General features: G+C 38.5%; 3 protein-coding genes and 1 non-coding gene across 5 annotated transcripts; 3 read left to right on the top strand and 1 right to left on the bottom strand.

The window, feature by feature from the left end:
* Positions 1 to 3,504: 3,504 nt before the first annotated feature.
* On the top strand, positions 3,505 to 5,039 carry LOC106365312 (pathogenesis-related thaumatin-like protein 3.5). Its single transcript, XM_048760926.1, has 3 exons — positions 3,505 to 3,731; positions 3,905 to 4,568; positions 4,720 to 5,039. The coding sequence occupies exons 1-3, from the start codon at positions 3,671 to 3,673 to the stop codon at positions 4,871 to 4,873; spliced, it is 879 nt and encodes a 292-aa protein (XP_048616883.1). The 5' UTR covers positions 3,505 to 3,670; the 3' UTR covers positions 4,874 to 5,039.
* A 212-nt stretch (positions 5,040 to 5,251) lies between these two features.
* Positions 5,252 to 6,792, top strand: LOC111212095 (ubiquitin-fold modifier 1). The gene is made up of 4 exons (XM_048760927.1): positions 5,252 to 5,476; positions 5,546 to 5,643; positions 6,319 to 6,351; positions 6,563 to 6,792. The coding sequence occupies exons 1-4, from the start codon at positions 5,409 to 5,411 to the stop codon at positions 6,634 to 6,636; spliced, it is 273 nt and encodes a 90-aa protein (XP_048616884.1). The 5' UTR covers positions 5,252 to 5,408; the 3' UTR covers positions 6,637 to 6,792.
* A 214-nt stretch (positions 6,793 to 7,006) lies between these two features.
* LOC106368946 (serine/threonine-protein kinase MPS1) lies at positions 7,007 to 10,234 on the top strand. 2 transcript variants are annotated; one of them, XM_013809025.3, is made up of 6 exons: positions 7,007 to 7,384; positions 7,564 to 7,941; positions 8,081 to 8,904; positions 8,980 to 9,180; positions 9,269 to 9,430; positions 9,513 to 10,234. In XM_013809025.3, the coding sequence occupies exons 1-6, from the start codon at positions 7,237 to 7,239 to the stop codon at positions 9,975 to 9,977; spliced, it is 2,178 nt and encodes a 725-aa protein (XP_013664479.1). In that variant the 5' UTR covers positions 7,007 to 7,236; the 3' UTR covers positions 9,978 to 10,234. The 2 variants fall into 2 exon arrangements, with proteins under 2 accessions (XP_013664479.1, XP_013664478.1); XM_013809024.3 differs by having other exon boundaries at positions 8,069 to 8,904.
* Positions 10,235 to 13,494: 3,260 nt separating this feature from the next.
* LOC125589347 lies at positions 13,495 to 13,601 on the bottom strand. The gene has a single exon (XR_007325535.1). It is a non-coding gene; the product is annotated as a small nucleolar RNA R71 (small nucleolar RNA).
* Between the last annotated feature and the right edge of the window lie 5,230 nt (positions 13,602 to 18,831).

Below are 18,831 nucleotides of genomic sequence, written 5' to 3'. Positions count from 1 at the left end.
AAATTAGTTTTAATAAATATAAATATTTTTATAGATATGAAATCATCTTTTTATAAATACAAAATAGTTTTTATAAATACAAAAAATAATAAAATAGTGTTTATAAATCAAAAAATGTTTTATAAATACAAAATTAATTTTAAAATATGAAATCATCTTTTATAAATCCAAAAATCGAATTTATATACAAAGAACGTTTTGTATATTTAAAAATAGTTTTTATAAATACAAAAATAAAAAAAAATAGTGCTTATAAATAAAAAAAAATGTTTTATAAATACAAAATTAGTTTTAATAAATATAAATATTTTTATAAATATGAAATCATCTTTTATAAATCCAAAAATCGAATTTATATATAAAAACGTTTTGTAAAATCGAATTTATATAGAAAAAACTTTTTGTAAATACAAAAATAATAAACAATTTATAAAACAAGTTCTAAATCAATTCAACACAACCAAATCACAATTCTAAACCTATTACACAACAAATCACAATCCTACCCAATCACCCTAACAAAAATCTATCAAAAAACTTCTAAAATCATCAAATCTACTTAAAAACCTAACAAATAAGACCTAAGAGAGTGAGATAGGGTCCTTACATGATTTGTAAGGGAATGGAAAGGATTCGCCGGAGAGATCGTCGCGAGAGAAGGTGGAGAACGCCGGAAGGAGAGAGAGATCGCCGGAGAGGAAGAAGAGAGAAATGGGGAAGAAGATGCGGTTCGAGTTTATAAAACCTTCGGTCTGACGGATATTTTCCGTCGGAATTCCCTCAGTATTTTCAATTTCAATTTTCGCAAAATATTTGGCGGCTTGTTTGCCCGGTTAAATGAAAATATTCCGAGGAAATTCTGACGGCCACTTAAATATCCGTCGGAATTTCCTCGGAATATTTTCATTAATTCGAGGAAAAAGAATATCCTGTGCATATATTTCTATTAATTTATATTGTTCCTCGGAATTTCCTCGGAATATTCCGAGGAAATACCGAGGAACTAGTGTTTGGGGTTTCAAAACATCAATTTTTTTTGCCGTATTTCATTTCTTATACAATTGTAATGCATACCATTGAGGATTCTTTGTATAGATGAGCATAAACCATGAAATAACAAATTTCAAAACGAATTGTAAGTATTCTATTTACCGTTCATTAAAGTGTATAAGTGTTTCTCTTATGTTGTGGGGATTTCGTTCATACAATCAGAAAAGTGTTTATTATAGGGTAAGGAACAAATTTTTGACTTCATAATGAACGTAAGACACTTAATAAGGGTTATATAGGTGTTATTCAAACCGCAAAACGTTGTTTTCGGTTTTAAAACCCTATTTCCTCGGAATTTCCTCGGAATATTCCGAGGGAATTCCGAGGAAACCCTTTTCTTCCTCGGAATTCCGTCGGAATATTCCGAGGAAATCCCGAGGAACTAGTGTTTGGAGTTTCAAAATCTCGAATGTTTTTTTATAAACGCATCGATCGATGGATTTATGTCCAAAAACGCATCGATCAATCACTAAGATGGAACAAAGCGTAACAATGTGATCGATCGATGAGATTATCCCATTGATCGATCTAGGATATCAAGTGTTCCTCGGAATTTCCTCGGAATATTCTGAGGAAATTCCGAGGAACTACTGTTTTGGGTTTCAAAATCTCGAATGTTTTTTTATAAACGCATCGATCGATGGATTTATGTCCAAAAACGCATCGATCAATCACTAAGATGGAACAAAGCGTAACAATGTGATCGATCGATGAGATTATCCCATCGATCGATCTAGGATATCAAGTGTTCCTCGGAATTTCCTCGGAATATTCCGAGGAAATTCCGAGGAACTACTGTTTTGGGTTTCAAAATCTCGAATGTTTTTTTATAAACGCATCGATCGATGGATTTATGTCCAAAAACGCATCGATCGATCACTAAGATGGACCAAAGCTTAACAATGTGATCGATCGATGGGTATATGTCCAAAAACGCATCGATCGATGACTTGTTCGTCGGAATTTCCTCGGAATTTTGTGAGGAACACATTTCTCCTCGGAATTTCCTCGGAATATACCGACGGATTAATGTTTCCTCAGAATTCCGTCGGTATATTCCGAGGAAATTCCGAGGAAACCCAAAATTTGAGCTTCCTCGGAATTTCCTCGGAAATTCCTCGGAAATTCCTCGGGAAATTCTGAGGATTTCATTTTCCGTCGGAATGTCCGTCAGAATACCGATGTTTTCTTGTAGTGATAACAATGGTGAAAGTACCATGATTTTAAAATAATTGTAACTACTAGAACAATGAAGAAAACATATTGGCCTTTTCCTTTTAGAGTAAGGGTAATCTGGATCTATATGTGCATTAATCAATTATATCATTAAGTTTTCATGTTTTGTCTGATTATTTTGTATTGTAGCTGTTAATTGGAACTTGAAAATACATAAAACAATGCCCTTCTCTACACCACACTAATCCAAACGCTCTACTGAGGTAGAAACAGTTAGTAAAAAGCCGTGATTCAGTGATTGGGGATGGATCCAATGGAGAGAATGATTGCTAGTGAGGTGGGATTACTACCAAACATAATAACCGCACGTGTCTAGCTGTCTTAGCCTTAATTAATCTCACTATGTTTTCCCTTTCTTTAACTTTCTCCTTTTCAGCCCCTTACTCTTACAATGGATCGAATTTTTAATGAGAATGAATCATCATTTTACATCCTTTTGTTTTTGCCTTTTTAATCCGGCCAGGCGGCCACAATAGATGGCAGCGGAAAGGAAGCTGATCACCAATCTACCTAAAATGTATAGTTTCCTTTTCTTTTTCTTTTGGTTGGTGATACATATCATATCTATAAATCGCTTTTGCCTATAGAATATTGGGTCATCTCTAGTCTAGAAATAACGCTTTGAGTGTGTGACAAGAGAACACCTTTTACATCAGAAAGCATATTGCGAGTATGCATGGGCGAATGACGAATGAGTCATTTGATTTTGAAACTTAAATGGGTTAAAACTTAAAACATAGCTTAGGCCTAGATATATACTTGCATGAATTGACGAAGCCAAAAAGTAACATGATGTAAATCTTCTTTCACTTTAGTGATATTCAGTTTAGCAACAAAAAAAAAGTGACCAAGACGGAGTCTACGATAATCAAGATAACATGCAGCCATGCAGATACCGATCAAGGAAACAATCCAAATTTCCAACCAAAGTTAAGCAAATTAAATAATTAGTCAGATACATGTAATATATATATATATATATATATAATTTACATTTACTAATATAATTATATATGTATATTTAATGTATATATAGATACACATACATACATTTATAAGTATATCCCAAGCTTTTGGACTTGACTACCTTAAGCCAAAAAACTATCCCAAAGATACTTGCATGAAAGCATCAGGAAAGGAATAACACTAACTTTTTCCTAATTACAAAACAAGGAATCTTATTTGAAAATACACAAAGTTAACTTGTTCTGCGTTTAAAAGTACTTGAAAATAACTATTATAATCTGAGATATAGACTCTCCATGCAAGTTATTCTATCTTTCTCCCTTAAAAAGACCTTCTCACATCAGTAATTCTCCGTAATCTAACCACACCTGGACCACAAAATAGTATATTTTGTATCGTTCAATCTTTTCCAGTAAATATGCAATCTCGTTTCAATTTGTCACCAAGGATCTTGTTACTATGTTTAACACTTTTATCAGGTGATTATTCAATCTCAATTATATTTTCCCAGTCATATATATCATAGATGTTCCCACTGTATTTTTGATAATTTATATCATAGATATTTTCGAAATTATATGTCTCATGAATTCAACTATGTTACGTATATATTAATTAAGGTTTGAATAATGATTGGAAACTTAAACTACAGGGACAAAATGGTCGGACTCAGCTCGTGTATTCACGATCGTGAACTCATGTAACCAAGTAGTCTGGCCGGCGATAACACCCGGAGAGAGCTTCAATGGCGGAGGCTTCGAGCTCAAACCGGGCCAATCCATGGTATTCAACGCACCAGTAGGCTGGTCAGGTCGAATATGGGGACGAACCGGCTGCAATTTCGACAAAACCGGAACCGGAACTTGTGAAACCGGTTCATGCGGCTCGACCCTAAAATGCTCAGCCTCCGGAAAACCACCAGCTTCACTGGCTGAGTTCACGTTAGCTACACCGGATTTCTACGACGTGAGCCTCGTCGACGGATTTAATCTCCCGATGTCCGTTACTCCATTGAACGGGAAAGGAAATTGCAGCGTTGCCGGTTGCGTCGCCGACCTGAGGCCAAAGTGTCCGCGGGAGCTGGCCGTGAAATCTAACGGGAAGGTGATATCGTGTAGGAGCGCTTGTGATGTGTTCGATAAAGATGAATATTGTTGTAGAGGAGTTTATGGGAACCCTTCAACGTGTCGACCAACTTATTACTCGAAACTGTTCAAGGAAGCTTGCCCTACTTCTTACAGCTACGCTTATGATGATCCGACCAGTATCTTCACTTGTTCCGGCACTGATTACGTCGTCTCTTTCTGTTCCGCCAAGTATGTCATGTCTTAACCTTTTTAAATAACGTACATGTTATAATGCTTTGTTAATGTCACATGCAGACGTAACCAAACAATCTTAGGCTTAATCTTGACTCGATTAAATAATTTTATGTTTTATTTGATTGTTGTTGTTTTATGTGTATAGGAAGAAGCCGGTGTGCACATACCATGACAACAAGTTGGTGTGCAGCGATGGTTCTGGTTCTAGTGGATTCAGGACGATGATTGGGGGACTGTGGCTTGTTCCTTTGTTGTCGCTTGTTGTTTTTTTAACCAATGTTATCTTGCCTAATTTGTAACTCTGTTTTTAGATAAACAAGTTTTTTTCTCTTCAGAAGAAAATTTCTCATTTGTTTATTTGTTTTCATGTATTAATATAAAGCAATATGTAAATATAAGGTTGATTTGGGTGTGAAAAGAAATACAAAACAGTGAATAAATAAAATGCGTAAAATATTCATTTCATTTAGACTAGACGTGCAAAATTGTAGCGGAATATTTATATTTGAGTTTTGATTATTCTTATTCGGAATTGATGAGATATGCACTCTCTTTTATTCAACATAAATAGTAATTTTTATTTTTGAAATTGATGGAATAAACCATTTTAAATCATTCTACTCAATAAAGTTACTGTACATATTGCAATCCAGTGCCTATCCTCTGTGCTCCAAATCCAGGCCTAAAATGGGCCCAAATGAAGGCCCAACTTAAAGTTGAAACCCTCCCTCTTGTGTAAGTAAGTACGCGTCGTTGAAACGCGAAGCACCATTTTCAGTTTTTTTTTTTCCACCGTGCAAGCCTGATCTCCTTCCTCCACCCTTCGCCGGAAAGATGGCAACTGGTGGGAAAGTATCCTTCAAGGTCACACTGACCTCGGACCCTAAGCTTCCTTTCAAAGTGTAAGTTCGAAATCGCGTAACTTCTTTCGATTTCCTTCCATTGTGATTGATCTCTGTGGGGAAATACAGATTCAGCGTGCCGGAGGGAGCTCCGTTCACGGCGGTTCTGAAATTCGCAGCGGAGGAGTTCAAGGTTCCTCCTCAAACCAGCGCCATCATCACCAATGGTACTTCTTTAAAACGCTCTCGATTATGATGATTCTGTAGCTTTAATCGAATTTAATCTGAATCGAGCATTCCCTGTTGTGATTTTGAATTGATAAAAAATTAAAATTCATTCATGTGAATTTGAAAAATCTTCAGCTAAATTGTGCTCCTTAGATCAAACGATGAGGTTATTATAGTTTCAGATTTTTTCTTCACTTTTATGTTTCGTGCAGTCACAACAATTCTCTTTAGACATTGAAATCATATCATAGTATCATGCATGCATACTCTTTCCTCTCAGCTTTATAAAAGCTTTTCTAGCCCTGGAGAGTTAGGGCATGAACGGTGACCAAGGAACGACGAGGAATAATGCATTCCTTAACGTTACTAAAAAAATCACCATTCATAAGGAATAGTTTTTTCTTCTCATTCACTACTATTCCTTTTATTTGTAGAGAACCAAAGAACAAAATCATTCCTTGTTAAATTTGAGATGAAACAACCATTCATTTTCATTCCTGCAATTTTTAATCTTCTATTCTTTTTTTATTCGTTCCTTTTGTTCCTGAATGGTCACCAGTCGGACCCTTAGTTTGAATAGGCTTTAGTACTCAATTTGGTTTAGTCAGTCACCCATTGATTCATTTCTGCTGATTCTATCCATAACACTTAAAAGATTTCTCTCATGTGTGCAGATGGGATCGGGATTAATCCTCAACAGAGCGCAGGTAATTTCATAATTCCTAGATATTTAAATTGTTTGTATTTATTCACAGAAGATATCTTTAACTTTTCTTGAGTAGTAGCTTGTAAGCTTATTAATAATATCTGTAAGAAAGTAGGAGTAGAACCGTTTGATTATTTATTCATAGTCGGGTATGGCTTTTCATCATATATATATATTTTTCGTGAAAGTTAATGTGTAGTGTTTGATGTCAGGAAACGTGTTCTTGAAGCATGGATCTGAACTGAGACTCATCCCGCGTGATAGAGTTGGAGCTGCGTTTTGTTAATTGATCCCCATGAATGCTTTAAGCAATGAGTGAGAAACCAAGTGACGTACCTTAAAAAATAAATAAATAAATAAACCGAACTTATTGAAATGGTTAATATGCAACTCTTTTTTTTTTTCTCTTTGAATAAAAATACACATGTGATGTTTACATCAAGTTTAGTGATTACGGCAATTGGATCCAAAGTTAGATACATATTCATGTATGCTATATATAGTACCCGTCTCTATGAATGTAAACTTCAACGTGCATTAGAGTCTCTCGATTGTTTGTTCTTGTCTGCTTCAGTGAAGAGATTTATTGGATCCTTATTGGGCTTATAAATATAGTTAATATTGCTGCTGGCCCAATAAAGGCCCTATATTTTGATCGAATGGCAGTGGAATTTTAAATTGGACGAGAGAAAAGGTAGAAGCGGCAATAAGGGGTTCGAATCTCAAACACATTCTCTTGGATTCCTCCACTCGTGTAGTCTGAAGAGAGAGAGAGAGCTTCTTCGGGCGGCCATGGCGCAAAATTGAAGCTTGAAATCAACTGCTGCTGCTCAGAAGAAAGCAAGAGCGTTGTATAGCAAAACGGAGATGCAGTTGAGATCCAGAGATGGAAAAGGAGGAGGCTAATCTTCAACGGGATAAACCTCCGAAGAGTCTAGCGCGACCCATCTTAAACCACGAAACCTCTTCTTCTTCCTCCTCTCCTGAGCTAATACGCCATCTCCAAGCCGCTTTCAAGCGCCATCGTCCCCTCAGTACGCTCTCTCTCTCTCTCTCTCAATGTCAGGAACTTTTATTTGAACTGATTTTTAGGGTTTAAAATATTCCATTTAGGGATTTTGAGGAAGCTAATTGTTGTTATGTTAGCTGTTTGTTCATTGGGTGCTCTAAAAATCCTTCCTTTGCCAACTGATCTTCCCCTATTTGTTCGTAGATAAGATGCAGACAACCACTATAGGTCCTCGACGAAGTGTTGCTGCCCAACGACAGCCTTCTAGGAGTTCTACAGCTGATGGGCAGAGACCTCAGGATGTTGTTTCCCTTAGTCAGAGTCTCGCTGCCAATACATTATTGACGCAGGATTCAAGAAACTTACCCTCTTCTTCTGCTGCTGCTGCTGCTGGAGAATCTACCGAGAATGCGTCAGTTTCAGGAACTGTTGATAATATGCTTGGTGGGAATTTCAACCAACAAGATAGGCAGATGGATTTGCCGAAGCCCTTAAAAAGCAACCTGGATATAGGATCTAGGAATGAAAGTGTCAGCACAAAGGTTCAGTCTCTCGTTAGCAGCAGCACCCTCACATCTAATGGTGATGCCCTCGCCTTTGTTTTGCGTATCCTGCATTTGTTTGCTTTGTTTATGCATTGTCAATTATTCTCTCTTTGGCTCATGTTTACTATTTGGTTGTTGAGCTAAGAATCTTGTTTTAACCTCAGTTATCCTGGCAGATATGGAATGGGATGCAACCAATCAGGCTGAAGCATCAAAACATCAGAATCTCCACCCTGTTGATTCCGAGATCAGTTTGAAATCTGAATACAAGGTTTCATCGTCCTTGGCAAAGCTGGGAGAATTTCGCAACTTCTTGAATCAACCTGCATCTCAGTGTTCTGTCATGGGGTCATCGTGTGCCACAACAACGTCCATTCATTCCTCTTCAGCTCCTATGCTAAATGCGACAACCCAAGTCTCTCGTTATCCGAGTGCTGTTCCAATTCCAAGTCAAGGGAACTTGGCTTCTTCTCGTCCTTCTTTCAAGGACAGCAACGTTCTGCATGCAAATAAAGATGGCCCTTTACCTGAGATGCCAGCCTCAGCTATTGATCAAGAAGTAAGAGTCCAAGAGCCAAACATGTCTAAGCAACAACAGTGCACTACAGTAGTTGAACCTCCAACTTTAAGTCGTGGGAGTGATGCTACTGCTCGTGTACCCGATGACATGCTCACCAGTGTTAGCTCACAGCCGCAAAAACCAGATAAGCTTGAAAAGGTCGCAAGTAGCAAAGGGACATCAGCGCCTCGCAAAAGAAACTATGATCCAGACTTGTTCTTTAAAGTCAATGGCAAACTCTATCAGAGGCTTGGCAAGATAGGGAGTGGAGGAAGCAGTGAGGTCCACAAGGTTATTTCATCAGACTGTACCATATATGCTCTCAAGAAAATCAAGCTCAAGGGTCGTGACTACGCTACAGCGTATGGATTTTGCCAGGAGATTGGATATTTAAAGAAGCTGAAAGGGAAAACCAACATCATTCAGCTTATAGACTACGAGGTATATCATTCTCTTTTAGTTTCAAAGTTGCATGATTGAACACTTTCCTCCACCAACTCTTTTTTTGGCAATTAGGTTACAGATAAGGCTTTACTCCAGGAGGTTTTGAATGGCACGATGAGTAACAAAGATGCAAGAGTTAAGGATGATGGGTTTATATATATGGTACTAGAGTATGGAGAAATCGATCTGGCTCACATGCTGTCTCAGAAATGGAAGGAAATCGAAGGATCAGACCGGACTATTGATGAAAACTGGCTTCGGTTCTACTGGCAGGTTCTTACACACCCCATTAACTTGTTTCTTTTTGGTCTTGTTACAACGATACTACAGGAAGCATCGTGTTAACTGAGAACAATTGCAGCAAATACTTCAAGCTGTGAACACCATACACGAGGAACGCATTGTGCACTCTGATTTGAAACCAGCAAACTTCCTTCTTGTCAGAGGCTTCTTAAAGCTTATCGACTTTGGTATTGCTAAGGCCATTAACAGCGACACTACAAATATCCAACGAGATTCACAGGTAAGATCCTCCTCCCATGTTTATACTAGTTTCATCATCATCATCCTCTTTAAATACAAATGGAATGTGTGTATTGTGACAGGTGGGGACACTGAGTTACATGTCACCAGAAGCGTTCATGTGCAACGAGAGCGATGAGAATGGGAACATTATAAAATGTGGAAGGCCATCAGATATATGGTCCCTTGGTTGCATACTATACCAGATGGTATACGGAAGAACTCCTTTTGCAGATTACAAGACCTTCTGGGCAAAGTTCAAAGTCATAACTGATCCAAACCATGAGATTACTTACACTCAGCTCTCGAACCCTTGGCTTGTTGACCTAATGAAGAAATGTCTAGCTTGGGACCGTAACCAAAGATGGAGAATCCCTGAGCTTCTCCAACATCCTTTCCTTGCCCCTCCTATCCCACCTGAGCCTCGAGTCGGAAGCAGCAGCATTCAACTGCTTAGTCACATAGCTGAATGTTTTGGTAGTGATGACAGGGTTTCGGAACTTTGTGCTCAGCTCAAGGATCGGCTACGAGTTCTTGGTGGAGAATAGAAGTGAGCAGTAGTTTTAAATCGCGGTTTTATTGGATCATGTAAATTGTTATGTTACCTTGATAGCTTTAGAGAGAAGACTTTCTATTTGTTATTGGTGTCCCTGCTTGATTTCTTGTAATGGAATGTATCATTTTGGTTGCTTCTCTTTTTCTTGTTTCAGCAGATGTAACCTTTTGAGTTCTCTCTTTAGCAAACAGGTCAATCCATTACCATACGATGTCTTTTCCCCTATTTATTCATTAGATTAGCAAACGAGTTTAGTAAGACACATCGTTTAGATTACAATTTTCGAGATTGCCATTTTTATGTTTGGTTTAATATGTTGATGAAGTCAATGTATGTGCTAATTACATCTATGGTCACTCAAAGTATTCTTATCAAGTTTGTAAACGTTTCCAATACAAAATAACAGCTAAATAACACTGTTGTTTATAACGTAAGCGCAACCACCCATATCCATAAACTCCTGGAACACAACTGCTGCGTTTACACCAGTTAGACCCTTAAATGAACAAATAAATAGATTGGAGAGATGATTGATTAGTGGTACATAAATGTGATCGGGTCTAATATGTATTGATTAGTCTATCTCCCTGAATGATATATCAATCTCAAAATCGTTTGGTCTCATCTCTTGTGATTCTAATTCGATTTGGTCGTTATCTTTGTCCCCCCCCCCCCATGATTCGTGTCACATATCTCATTTCATATGTTTTTGTATCATCATATGTTCATAAAATTTCTTCAGTAGACTTTATAGAAATAGTTTACACAAATGTTTTAATGGGCTCTAGAACAATGTAATGAGACAACCAATGGGCATTAAGTTTTCTATTTGTTTCAATTTTAGTATTACTAGTTGACATGTAAAAGGATAGAAAACTAAAAGGATAGAAAACTAGTCATGAAGTTAGTTTGGAATTGGGTTAAATCTTGATCCATTTTCTGAGGATAACAAATCAAACAAGAGACTAGGGAAGCTAGAGAGTATTACGGAACAAAAACAACTTCAAGCTTACTTGGAAGTTCGCTACTTCCTCTGCAATGACAACTACAGAAAAGACCATAAACCTCAGCAAACCATGTTTGCTTATTTGATCAATTTCATCCCAACAGAGTCTTAGACCAGTGGCTCAAGCTTTAAGGGTTTTACTTTCAAGGAGCTTTCTTCTTTCTTTTTTTTTCATTTGAATAAAAATGAACCAACCATTAGACCATAAATTCTAAAATTCAGTATCCAATCGCTGGCAGGGTTTTCAACCAAACATTGACACATCTCTCCTCTCTTTCTTGCGTCTGAGGCTCATATTTCGCTTATTGGACTTTAATTATTTCGTGAGACTTAGTTTTAGAATGATGACTGATATCTTGCATATTCACATTGTTTTATCCATTTATTCATGTGCATTTTCATCATATAGATTAGGATTTAGCCATGTCTAGGTTGCATTTTGTATACATATGTCTCTATTAGGTATTGGAGTACCACATGAAGTCCCTGGAGACATTTGGGTACATTTGGAGCTCAAGGGAGGTGATTAGAATGATCTTTGGACGAGCACTGTCTGAAGCGACTTCCCGGAGCGACTACATGAAGTCGCTGTGACACACATCCCGGAGCGACCTGGCCAGAGCAACATAGAGAGATCGCTCGCGTTTCTATCGTGAGACACACCTCCCAGAGCGACCTGGTCAGAGCGACATGGAGAGGTCGCTCGCGTTTCTATCGCGAGACACCCCTCCCAGAGCAACTTGCCAGAGCGACGCTCCGAGGTCGCTCGCGTTTCCATGGCGAGACGACACAAAACGAAGCCCGGAGCGACCTCTCAGAGCGACCCACTGAGGTCGCTCCCGAAGACCGGAGCGACTTGTTGGAGCGACATGCCGAGGTCGCTCCGCGTCTATTTGCCTGTCGAACTCATGTTTTTCTAAGGGCCTTTTGGTCATTTCATTACGCACGTTTTACATTGCCAAAAAACCTAAGTTAAGTAATTTTTGTAAGCCATTGGAGGCAGAGATCTTTTTTCGGAGGAACAACTAGTAAAAAAACTTCTTTTGATTGAGATTCCATTGCTTTGAGCTTGTGTTCTTGTTGATTTTTTATCTATTCCTCTACATGATTAATCTGAAATCCGATATGGGTGTAAGAGGAATCATGGAGATTAGTGAGTAATCACCTTTTGAATTCATGGGTTAGGGAGATCAAGGGTGATTAGGTTAGTTCTAGGATGTTTTAGTGTAGATCATTCTTGTTCCTTGCTAGTAGAGTATTCATAATGCATCTTCTGAGTTGGCCACTCAAAAGTTGATCGATAGGCATTTCCCACCCACAAGGTGTTTGATGAAATGCCTGAGAAAACTCTGCTAAGCTTTTAACATACTTTAACAACATTTAACATACTTTACCAAATACATTTGTTGTTAAAGGTGTTAAGATAGCCAATAGACTTGTTAGTAATGATTGCTTTCATATTATTCAACCAAAGACATTTGATGTTTGAGATATGTTAGTAAATGAACATTCATCTAGACATAGAGTTTGTTTAAGATTGTGTCTAAGCTTAAGGTTGATAGTTTGATTGATCGTTTGTCATCCTTAGTTCGATACTTGATCACCCAAGGTCTAATCCCTATGTCCATGAGTTCTCTTTTCCCTTAGTAAAGAAAGTATCATTCTGTAATTGATTTCTAGTATTAGTAGTAGTTTAAAACCCATCTAAATCATTAGTTGCACTTAGATTAAGTGAGTACTTGCATTCTCATTGCTTCGAATTCTCTCAGAACTGGTTCGACAATCTTTTATACTACAACATTTGTCTTAGGAGCCTTGAAAACTCTTAACGTCAAATTAGCGCCGTTGCCAAATTCTGAGTAGATTTAAACATTGAGATTTAGTCACTTGCTTGAGACTAAGTCATTTTAATTTTGTTTTGTTACTGATTCTTCTTCTTCACCTACCTTTCACTTTCGGGTATATGAACTTGAGGAGCAGGGGTCCATCAAACCTAGTTCCAATAGTAGCATACATCAGAGCTTTCGAGAGGGAGTGTGCTAGAGCTAGAAGAGAAGAAGAACAACAAGCCCACTTGCAGAGATTGGATATTGACATGGCAGATCAACCGCAAGGGGCAGAACACCCACCGCGGGCAGCTCGACCCTTTGGTACATATGACCGGCCCAACATTCATGGTCATAGACTGGGAATCTGAGCACCGGCTGTGGCAGCCAACAACTTTGAGGTCAAGTCAGGACTCCTCAACGTGATCGAGAACAACAAATATCATGGCTTGGCTTTAGAGGACCCATTCGATCACTTGGACAAGTTCGACAGCTACTGTGGGTTGTCAAAAACCAATGGTGTGTCCGAAGATGCCTTAAAGCTCAAGCTATTCCCTTTCTCTTTGGGGGATAAGGCATGACAGTGGGAGAAGTCTCTACCAAGCGACTCAATCACCACTTGGGATGAGTGCAAGAGAGCATTCTTGGAGAAATTCTTCTCATTTTCAAGAACTGCTAAGCTGATAAATGAGATCTCCAGTTTCCAACATAAGAACTTGGAAGGATTCAGTGAAGCGTGGGAGAGATTCAAAGGCTATCAAACCAAATGCCCACATCATGGTTTCTCTAAGGAGAGCCTGCTGAGCACATTCTACAGGGGAGCTCTTCCTAAGTACAGAGCCAGATTGGATACAACTAGCAATGGGTTCTTCTTGGGAAGAACTGAGGAAGATCCAGAGGAGCTGGTTGACAACATGGTAAAGAGTGACGCAGTCTACAGTGGAGACCACGACAGAGGCAGTCAAACAGATGATAATCAGACGAGGAAGGAGTTGAAAGCTCTACAGGATAAGATAGACATCCTCATTGCTGATAAAGCCACCCAAGAGCAGCTGCACTTTGTTGGTAACCCAAGCCAAGAGACACCACCTGTTGTCCATGAGGTTGAGGGTTTGGAAGGTCAGGAAGAGCTGTGTTTCATCAACAACAATGGTACCTGGTACAAAAAAGAGTCCAACTTTCAGTACAACAACTACCAACAGAAATCCTATTCCAACAACCAACAGAGTGGTTATCTGCCTAGAAACAACCAGCAAGGCATCTATCAGCCTCAGCAAAACCCCTCATATGGTTCCTCTGCTCCTAAGAGAGCAGCACTAACACCTTGCTGAAACAAATCTTGGAGTCTCAGACTAGAAGTGAGAAGCATGTTGGTTATGAGTTGAAGAACCTTCATTCCAAGATTGATGGGAGCTACAATGAGCTCAACAACAAATTCTCACATCTTGCTTCTACAGTCAAGCATTTAGAGAATCAGTTTGCTTCCATGAACACTCACCAGAATCGCCAGCAAAGATCTCAACCTGGAAAATCTGACCAAAACCCGAAGGAGGCCAAAGCTATCACCATTAGGAGTGGTAAGCAGTTACCTCCTACAACCCTCACCAGAGATGCTGAGAAACTAAGTGAGGAGGTGGCCATCAACTTAGATGATGAAGTGGTGATTGTTGATGAGAAAATCAATGATGAAATCTTGGAGAAGATTTTGGAAGCCAAAGGTAAAGGAAAGGTCAGGGAAGAGAAGAAAACAGTGAAAGATGGTGAAGTTCTTGCTCCAGCAAGTGAAAATTATTTTGTTCCTCCTCCCTATGAACCCAAACTTCCATTCCCTGGTAGATTCAAGAGGCAACTGCTAGAGAAGTACAAAGCTCTGTTTGAGAAGCAAATGAGTGAAGCTCAGGTTGCAATGCCCATCATCGACGCTTTCATGTTGATTCCTCAATACAACAGGTTCCTGAAAGATATTGTAACTGCAAAGAAGAAGGAGATGGAAGGCATGATGATTCTTACCCATGAGTGCAGTGCCATCATCCAGAGGCTTGATGTTCCATAGAAGTTAGAGGATCCAGGATGTTTCACACTACCTTGTGCTCTTGGACCTATGGTATTTGAGAAATGTGTCTGCGATTTGGGAGCTAGTGTCAGCTTGATGTCTTTGTCTGTTGCAAAGAAGCTTGGATTCAGTCAGTACAAGAAGTGTAGACTCTCTCTGGTGTTAGCTGATCGTTCAGTGAAGTACCCTGTGGGCATCTTAGAGGACCTCCCTGTGAAGATTGGAAGGTATGAGATACCTACAGATTTTGTGGTGCTTGAGATGGGTGAGGAGGCTCAAGACCCATTGATTCTTGGAAGGCCATTCCTAGCTACAGCAGGAGCAATTGTTAATGTGAAAGAGGGCACGATTGATCTCCATTTGGGTAAAGGGCATGTTCTCCACTTTGACATCAAGGAGAAAATGAGAAAACCAACTGTGTTCGGGCAAGCCTTCTACATTGAAGAGTTATCACCTGAGGACGACGAGGAGGGAGCATCTCCCTCTACTCATTCCCCATAGAACTACTACTTTCCCTTGTATATACCAGTTCATATTTTGCATTTTAGTTGTCTTTTGGGTATCTCTCTCTCACTCACACAGAGACTGTGTGATTTAAGTGTGGGGGGAGGTACCTAGTATTTGATCACGTTTGCTTTGATGATTTTGAGTCTCATGCATTGCATTATACATATATTTCCATTAAAAAAAATCATTTAGTTTGCATCATTTGCATTTCTAGGAGAGTCTAGAGCATATAGGTTGCATTCACTTGCACTGGGAGCAATGATTTTAAATGCCTTGTAAAGAACACTACTTTGCACCTGAGTAGCTTATGCACCTCTCAAAAAGACTTGTATGCTTCGAGCCTTGAAAACTCTTCCTGAAACTTGTTGATTGCTGAAACTCAATATTTGAAGCCAACTACAACCTTATTTGAACTGAACGAACTTAATGAATCTTGCTCATGGTCCCTTGTGTACTGAATCATGGATATACACACTTGAGTTGTCACATCGTTTATGCCAATCTTTTTGACAACCTCTAGTGGTACACCATTCCCAAAATCCCTTCCTCCTTTTAAGATTTCATTATCTGATGAGTGAGGCCTTTTTCGGAAAGCCTTACATGTGCATAATGTTGAGAGTATAGGGAACGACAATGCTTGGTCTTCATTCTTGCTAGATTAGGCACTCTATTGTCTAGCTATAGGTAGGGGTGAGTGTGGTGACTATGGTTTGGAAGCATGAAAAGTTCGAAGGAAAAGAATAGACTCTTTGTGTTTAAATGGATAATCTTATTGGAATTAATAGATAAACATTTAGCTCGAGTTTATGAAAAGTCTTGGCCTCCGAAAAAAATATATATATATAAAAAAAAAAAAAAAAAGGCTAGCAAAGTTGTTTAGAGCTAAGATTTGTTTAGAAGTTGAGAAAATCCTTTATAGATTTCAAAGAAAAAGAGTTTTAGTTGCAAAGTATTCTTGGGATCTTTTGGTGAGAGATGGGAGTTGAGTTTGGCATTGGGAAGTGATTGTGTAACCTGTATATTTGGGAAAATGGTAGAACAATGGAGATTGAGCATTGTATGCATGGGTTGGTCTCTTTCTTAGATATATTATGTGCAATGTCAAGGCTACTTGTTTTGAGAGTAAACCACTTTAAAAGATCATGGATTTTTGAACCTCTTGACCCACTTGAATAAAAGTCTTCTCTTACTCAACTAAATGATTTGGACCAATTGACTATTTGCAAGAATTCACTTGATGCTATGCTTAATGAACTTGAGAGTTGGCTGATTTGCATGTGTGAATGCATGATGATGAGTGTAGGGATGAAAAGAGTTGAGATAGGCCTAGAGAAGCTATAGTATAATAAGAGAGGGTGTACTAATGCTGAATTTAGATGTTGATTTGAGTGCTTTGTGTGTTTCTTTTGGCTATGAGCTCCCACCTTCAAACCTCTCTCCCTATGAGTTCTAGAAAGTTCACTTGAGGACAAGTAAAAAAAAATAAGTTTGGGGGAGTTGATATCTTGCATATTCATATTGTTTTATCCATTTATTCATGTGCATTTTCATCATATAGATTAGGATTTAGCCATGTCTAGGTTGCATTTTGCATACATATGTCTCTATTAGGTATTGGAGTACCACATGGAGTTCTTGGAGACATTTGGGTACATTTGGAGCTCAAGGGAGGTGATTAGAGTGATCTTTGGACGAGCACTGCCTGGAGCGACTTCCCGGAGCGACTACATGAAGTCGCTGTGACACACATCCCGGAGCGACCTGGCCAGAGCGACATAGAGAGGTCGCTCGCGTTTCTATCGCGAGACACACCTCCCAGAGCGACCTGGCCAGAGCGACATGGAGAGGTCGCTCGCGTTTCTATCGCGAGACACCCCTCCCAGAGCAACTTGCCAGAGCGACGCTCCGAGGTCGCTCGTGTTTCCATGGCGAGACGATACAAAACGAAGCCCGGAGCGACCTCTCAGAGCGACCCACTGAGGTCGCTCCCGAAGACCGGAGCGACTTGTCGGAGCGACATGCCGAGGTCGCTCCGCGTCTATTTGCCTGTCAAACTCATGTTTTTCTAAGGGCCTTTTGGTCATTTCATTACGCACATTTTACATTGCCAAAAAACCTAAATTAAGTAATTTTTGTAAGCCATTGGAGGCAGAGATCTTTTTTCGAAGGAACAACTAGTAAAAAAACTTCTTTTGATTGAGATTTCATTGCTTTGATCTTGTGTTCTTGTTGATTTCTTATCTATTCCTCTACATGATTAATCTGAAATCCGATATGGGTTTAAGAGGAATCATGGAGATTAGTGAGTAATCACCTTTTGAATTCATGGGTTAGGGAGATCAAGGGTGATTAGGTTAGTTCTAGGATGTTTTAGTGTAGATCATTCTTGTTCCTTGCTAGTAGAGTATTCATAATGCATCTTCTGAGTTGGCCACTCAAAAGTTGATCGATAGGCATTTTCCACCCACAAGGTGTTTGATGAAATGCCTGAGACAACTCTCATAAGCTTTTAACATACTTTACCAAAGACATTTGTTGTTAAAGGTGTTAAGATAGCCAATAGACTTGTTAGTAATGATTGCTTTCATATTATTCAACCAAAGACATTTGATGTTTGAGATATGTTAGTAAATGAACATTCATCTAGACATAGAGTTTGTTTAAGATTGTGTCTAAGGTTAAGGTTGATAGTTTGATTGATCGTTTGTCATCCTTAGTTCGATACTTGATCACCCAAGGTCTAATCCCTATGCCCATGAGTTCTCTTTTTCCTTAGTAAAGAAAGTATCATTCTGTAATTGCTTTCTAGTATTAGTAGTAGTTTAAAACTCATCTAAATCATTGGTTGCACTTAGATTAAGTGAGTACTTGCATTCTCATTGCTTCGAATTCCCTCAGAACTGGTTCGACAATCTTTTATACTACAACATTTGTCTTAGGAGCCTTGAAAACTCTTAACGTCAATGACCTACGCGTCCGCCAGGGTATTAGTTTTTAAGTTTTTATATATTTATATTTATTTTTCATAATTAGTGTTGCATATTTTAGATATATTGTCATATAACTAATTGTATTGAAAATATCTTGACCAAATCGGGTAATATATATAGTTATTTTGGTACAAATATCCGAACATGTTTATTTGGATATTTTTAGTTTCATATACATCAGAATCGAACTCATCTAGATCTAGGAGAACCCAATTCGAAACTCATACATAGATTTATAATATCCAAAGGCCGAGCCTTATTTCAAAACCCAAAAACCCGATAACCGAAAGAAATAACATGTACCTATGGTACCAGAGAGTCCATACCTAACTGATTATGTAAACAAAAAAAATATTTTTATGTGTTTGGCTGAATTAAGTGAAACTGAAAGAGTATTTTATTTAATAAAACAATTATATGGAGTAAAAAATTAAGTGACAATAAATATAATACGTTTTATTATT

Source organism: Brassica napus, chromosome C6, assembly GCF_020379485.1.
Source record: "Brassica napus cultivar Da-Ae chromosome C6, Da-Ae, whole genome shotgun sequence".
NCBI classification, from domain to species: Eukaryota; Viridiplantae; Streptophyta; class Magnoliopsida; order Brassicales; family Brassicaceae; genus Brassica; species Brassica napus.
This window is presented reverse-complemented; position numbering and strand designations above follow the sequence as displayed.

What these genes read in the sequence shown, in the direction of transcription:
- LOC106365312 (XM_048760926.1), top strand. Translation starts at nt 3,671, where the DNA reads ATGCAATCTCGTTTCAATTTGTCACCAAGGATCTTGTTACTATGTTTA. An exon ending in ATGTTTAACACTTTTATCAG is followed by an intron (nt 3,732 to 3,904) that starts GTGATTATTCAA and finishes CTTAAACTACAG; the next exon opens with GGACAAAATGGTCGGACTCA. An exon ending in GTCTCTTTCTGTTCCGCCAA is followed by an intron (nt 4,569 to 4,719) that starts GTATGTCATGTC and finishes TTATGTGTATAG; the next exon opens with GAAGAAGCCGGTGTGCACAT.
- LOC111212095 (XM_048760927.1), top strand. Translation starts at nt 5,409, where the DNA reads ATGGCAACTGGTGGGAAAGTATCCTTCAAGGTCACACTGACCTCGGAC. An exon ending in CCTAAGCTTCCTTTCAAAGT is followed by an intron (nt 5,477 to 5,545) that starts GTAAGTTCGAAA and finishes GGGGAAATACAG; the next exon opens with ATTCAGCGTGCCGGAGGGAG. An exon ending in CAGCGCCATCATCACCAATG is followed by an intron (nt 5,644 to 6,318) that starts GTACTTCTTTAA and finishes TCATGTGTGCAG; the next exon opens with ATGGGATCGGGATTAATCCT.
- LOC106368946 (XM_013809024.3), top strand. Translation starts at nt 7,237, where the DNA reads ATGGAAAAGGAGGAGGCTAATCTTCAACGGGATAAACCTCCGAAGAGT. An exon ending in GGCTTCGGTTCTACTGGCAG is followed by an intron (nt 9,181 to 9,268) that starts GTTCTTACACAC and finishes GAACAATTGCAG; the next exon opens with CAAATACTTCAAGCTGTGAA. An exon ending in ATATCCAACGAGATTCACAG is followed by an intron (nt 9,431 to 9,512) that starts GTAAGATCCTCC and finishes GTATTGTGACAG; the next exon opens with GTGGGGACACTGAGTTACAT.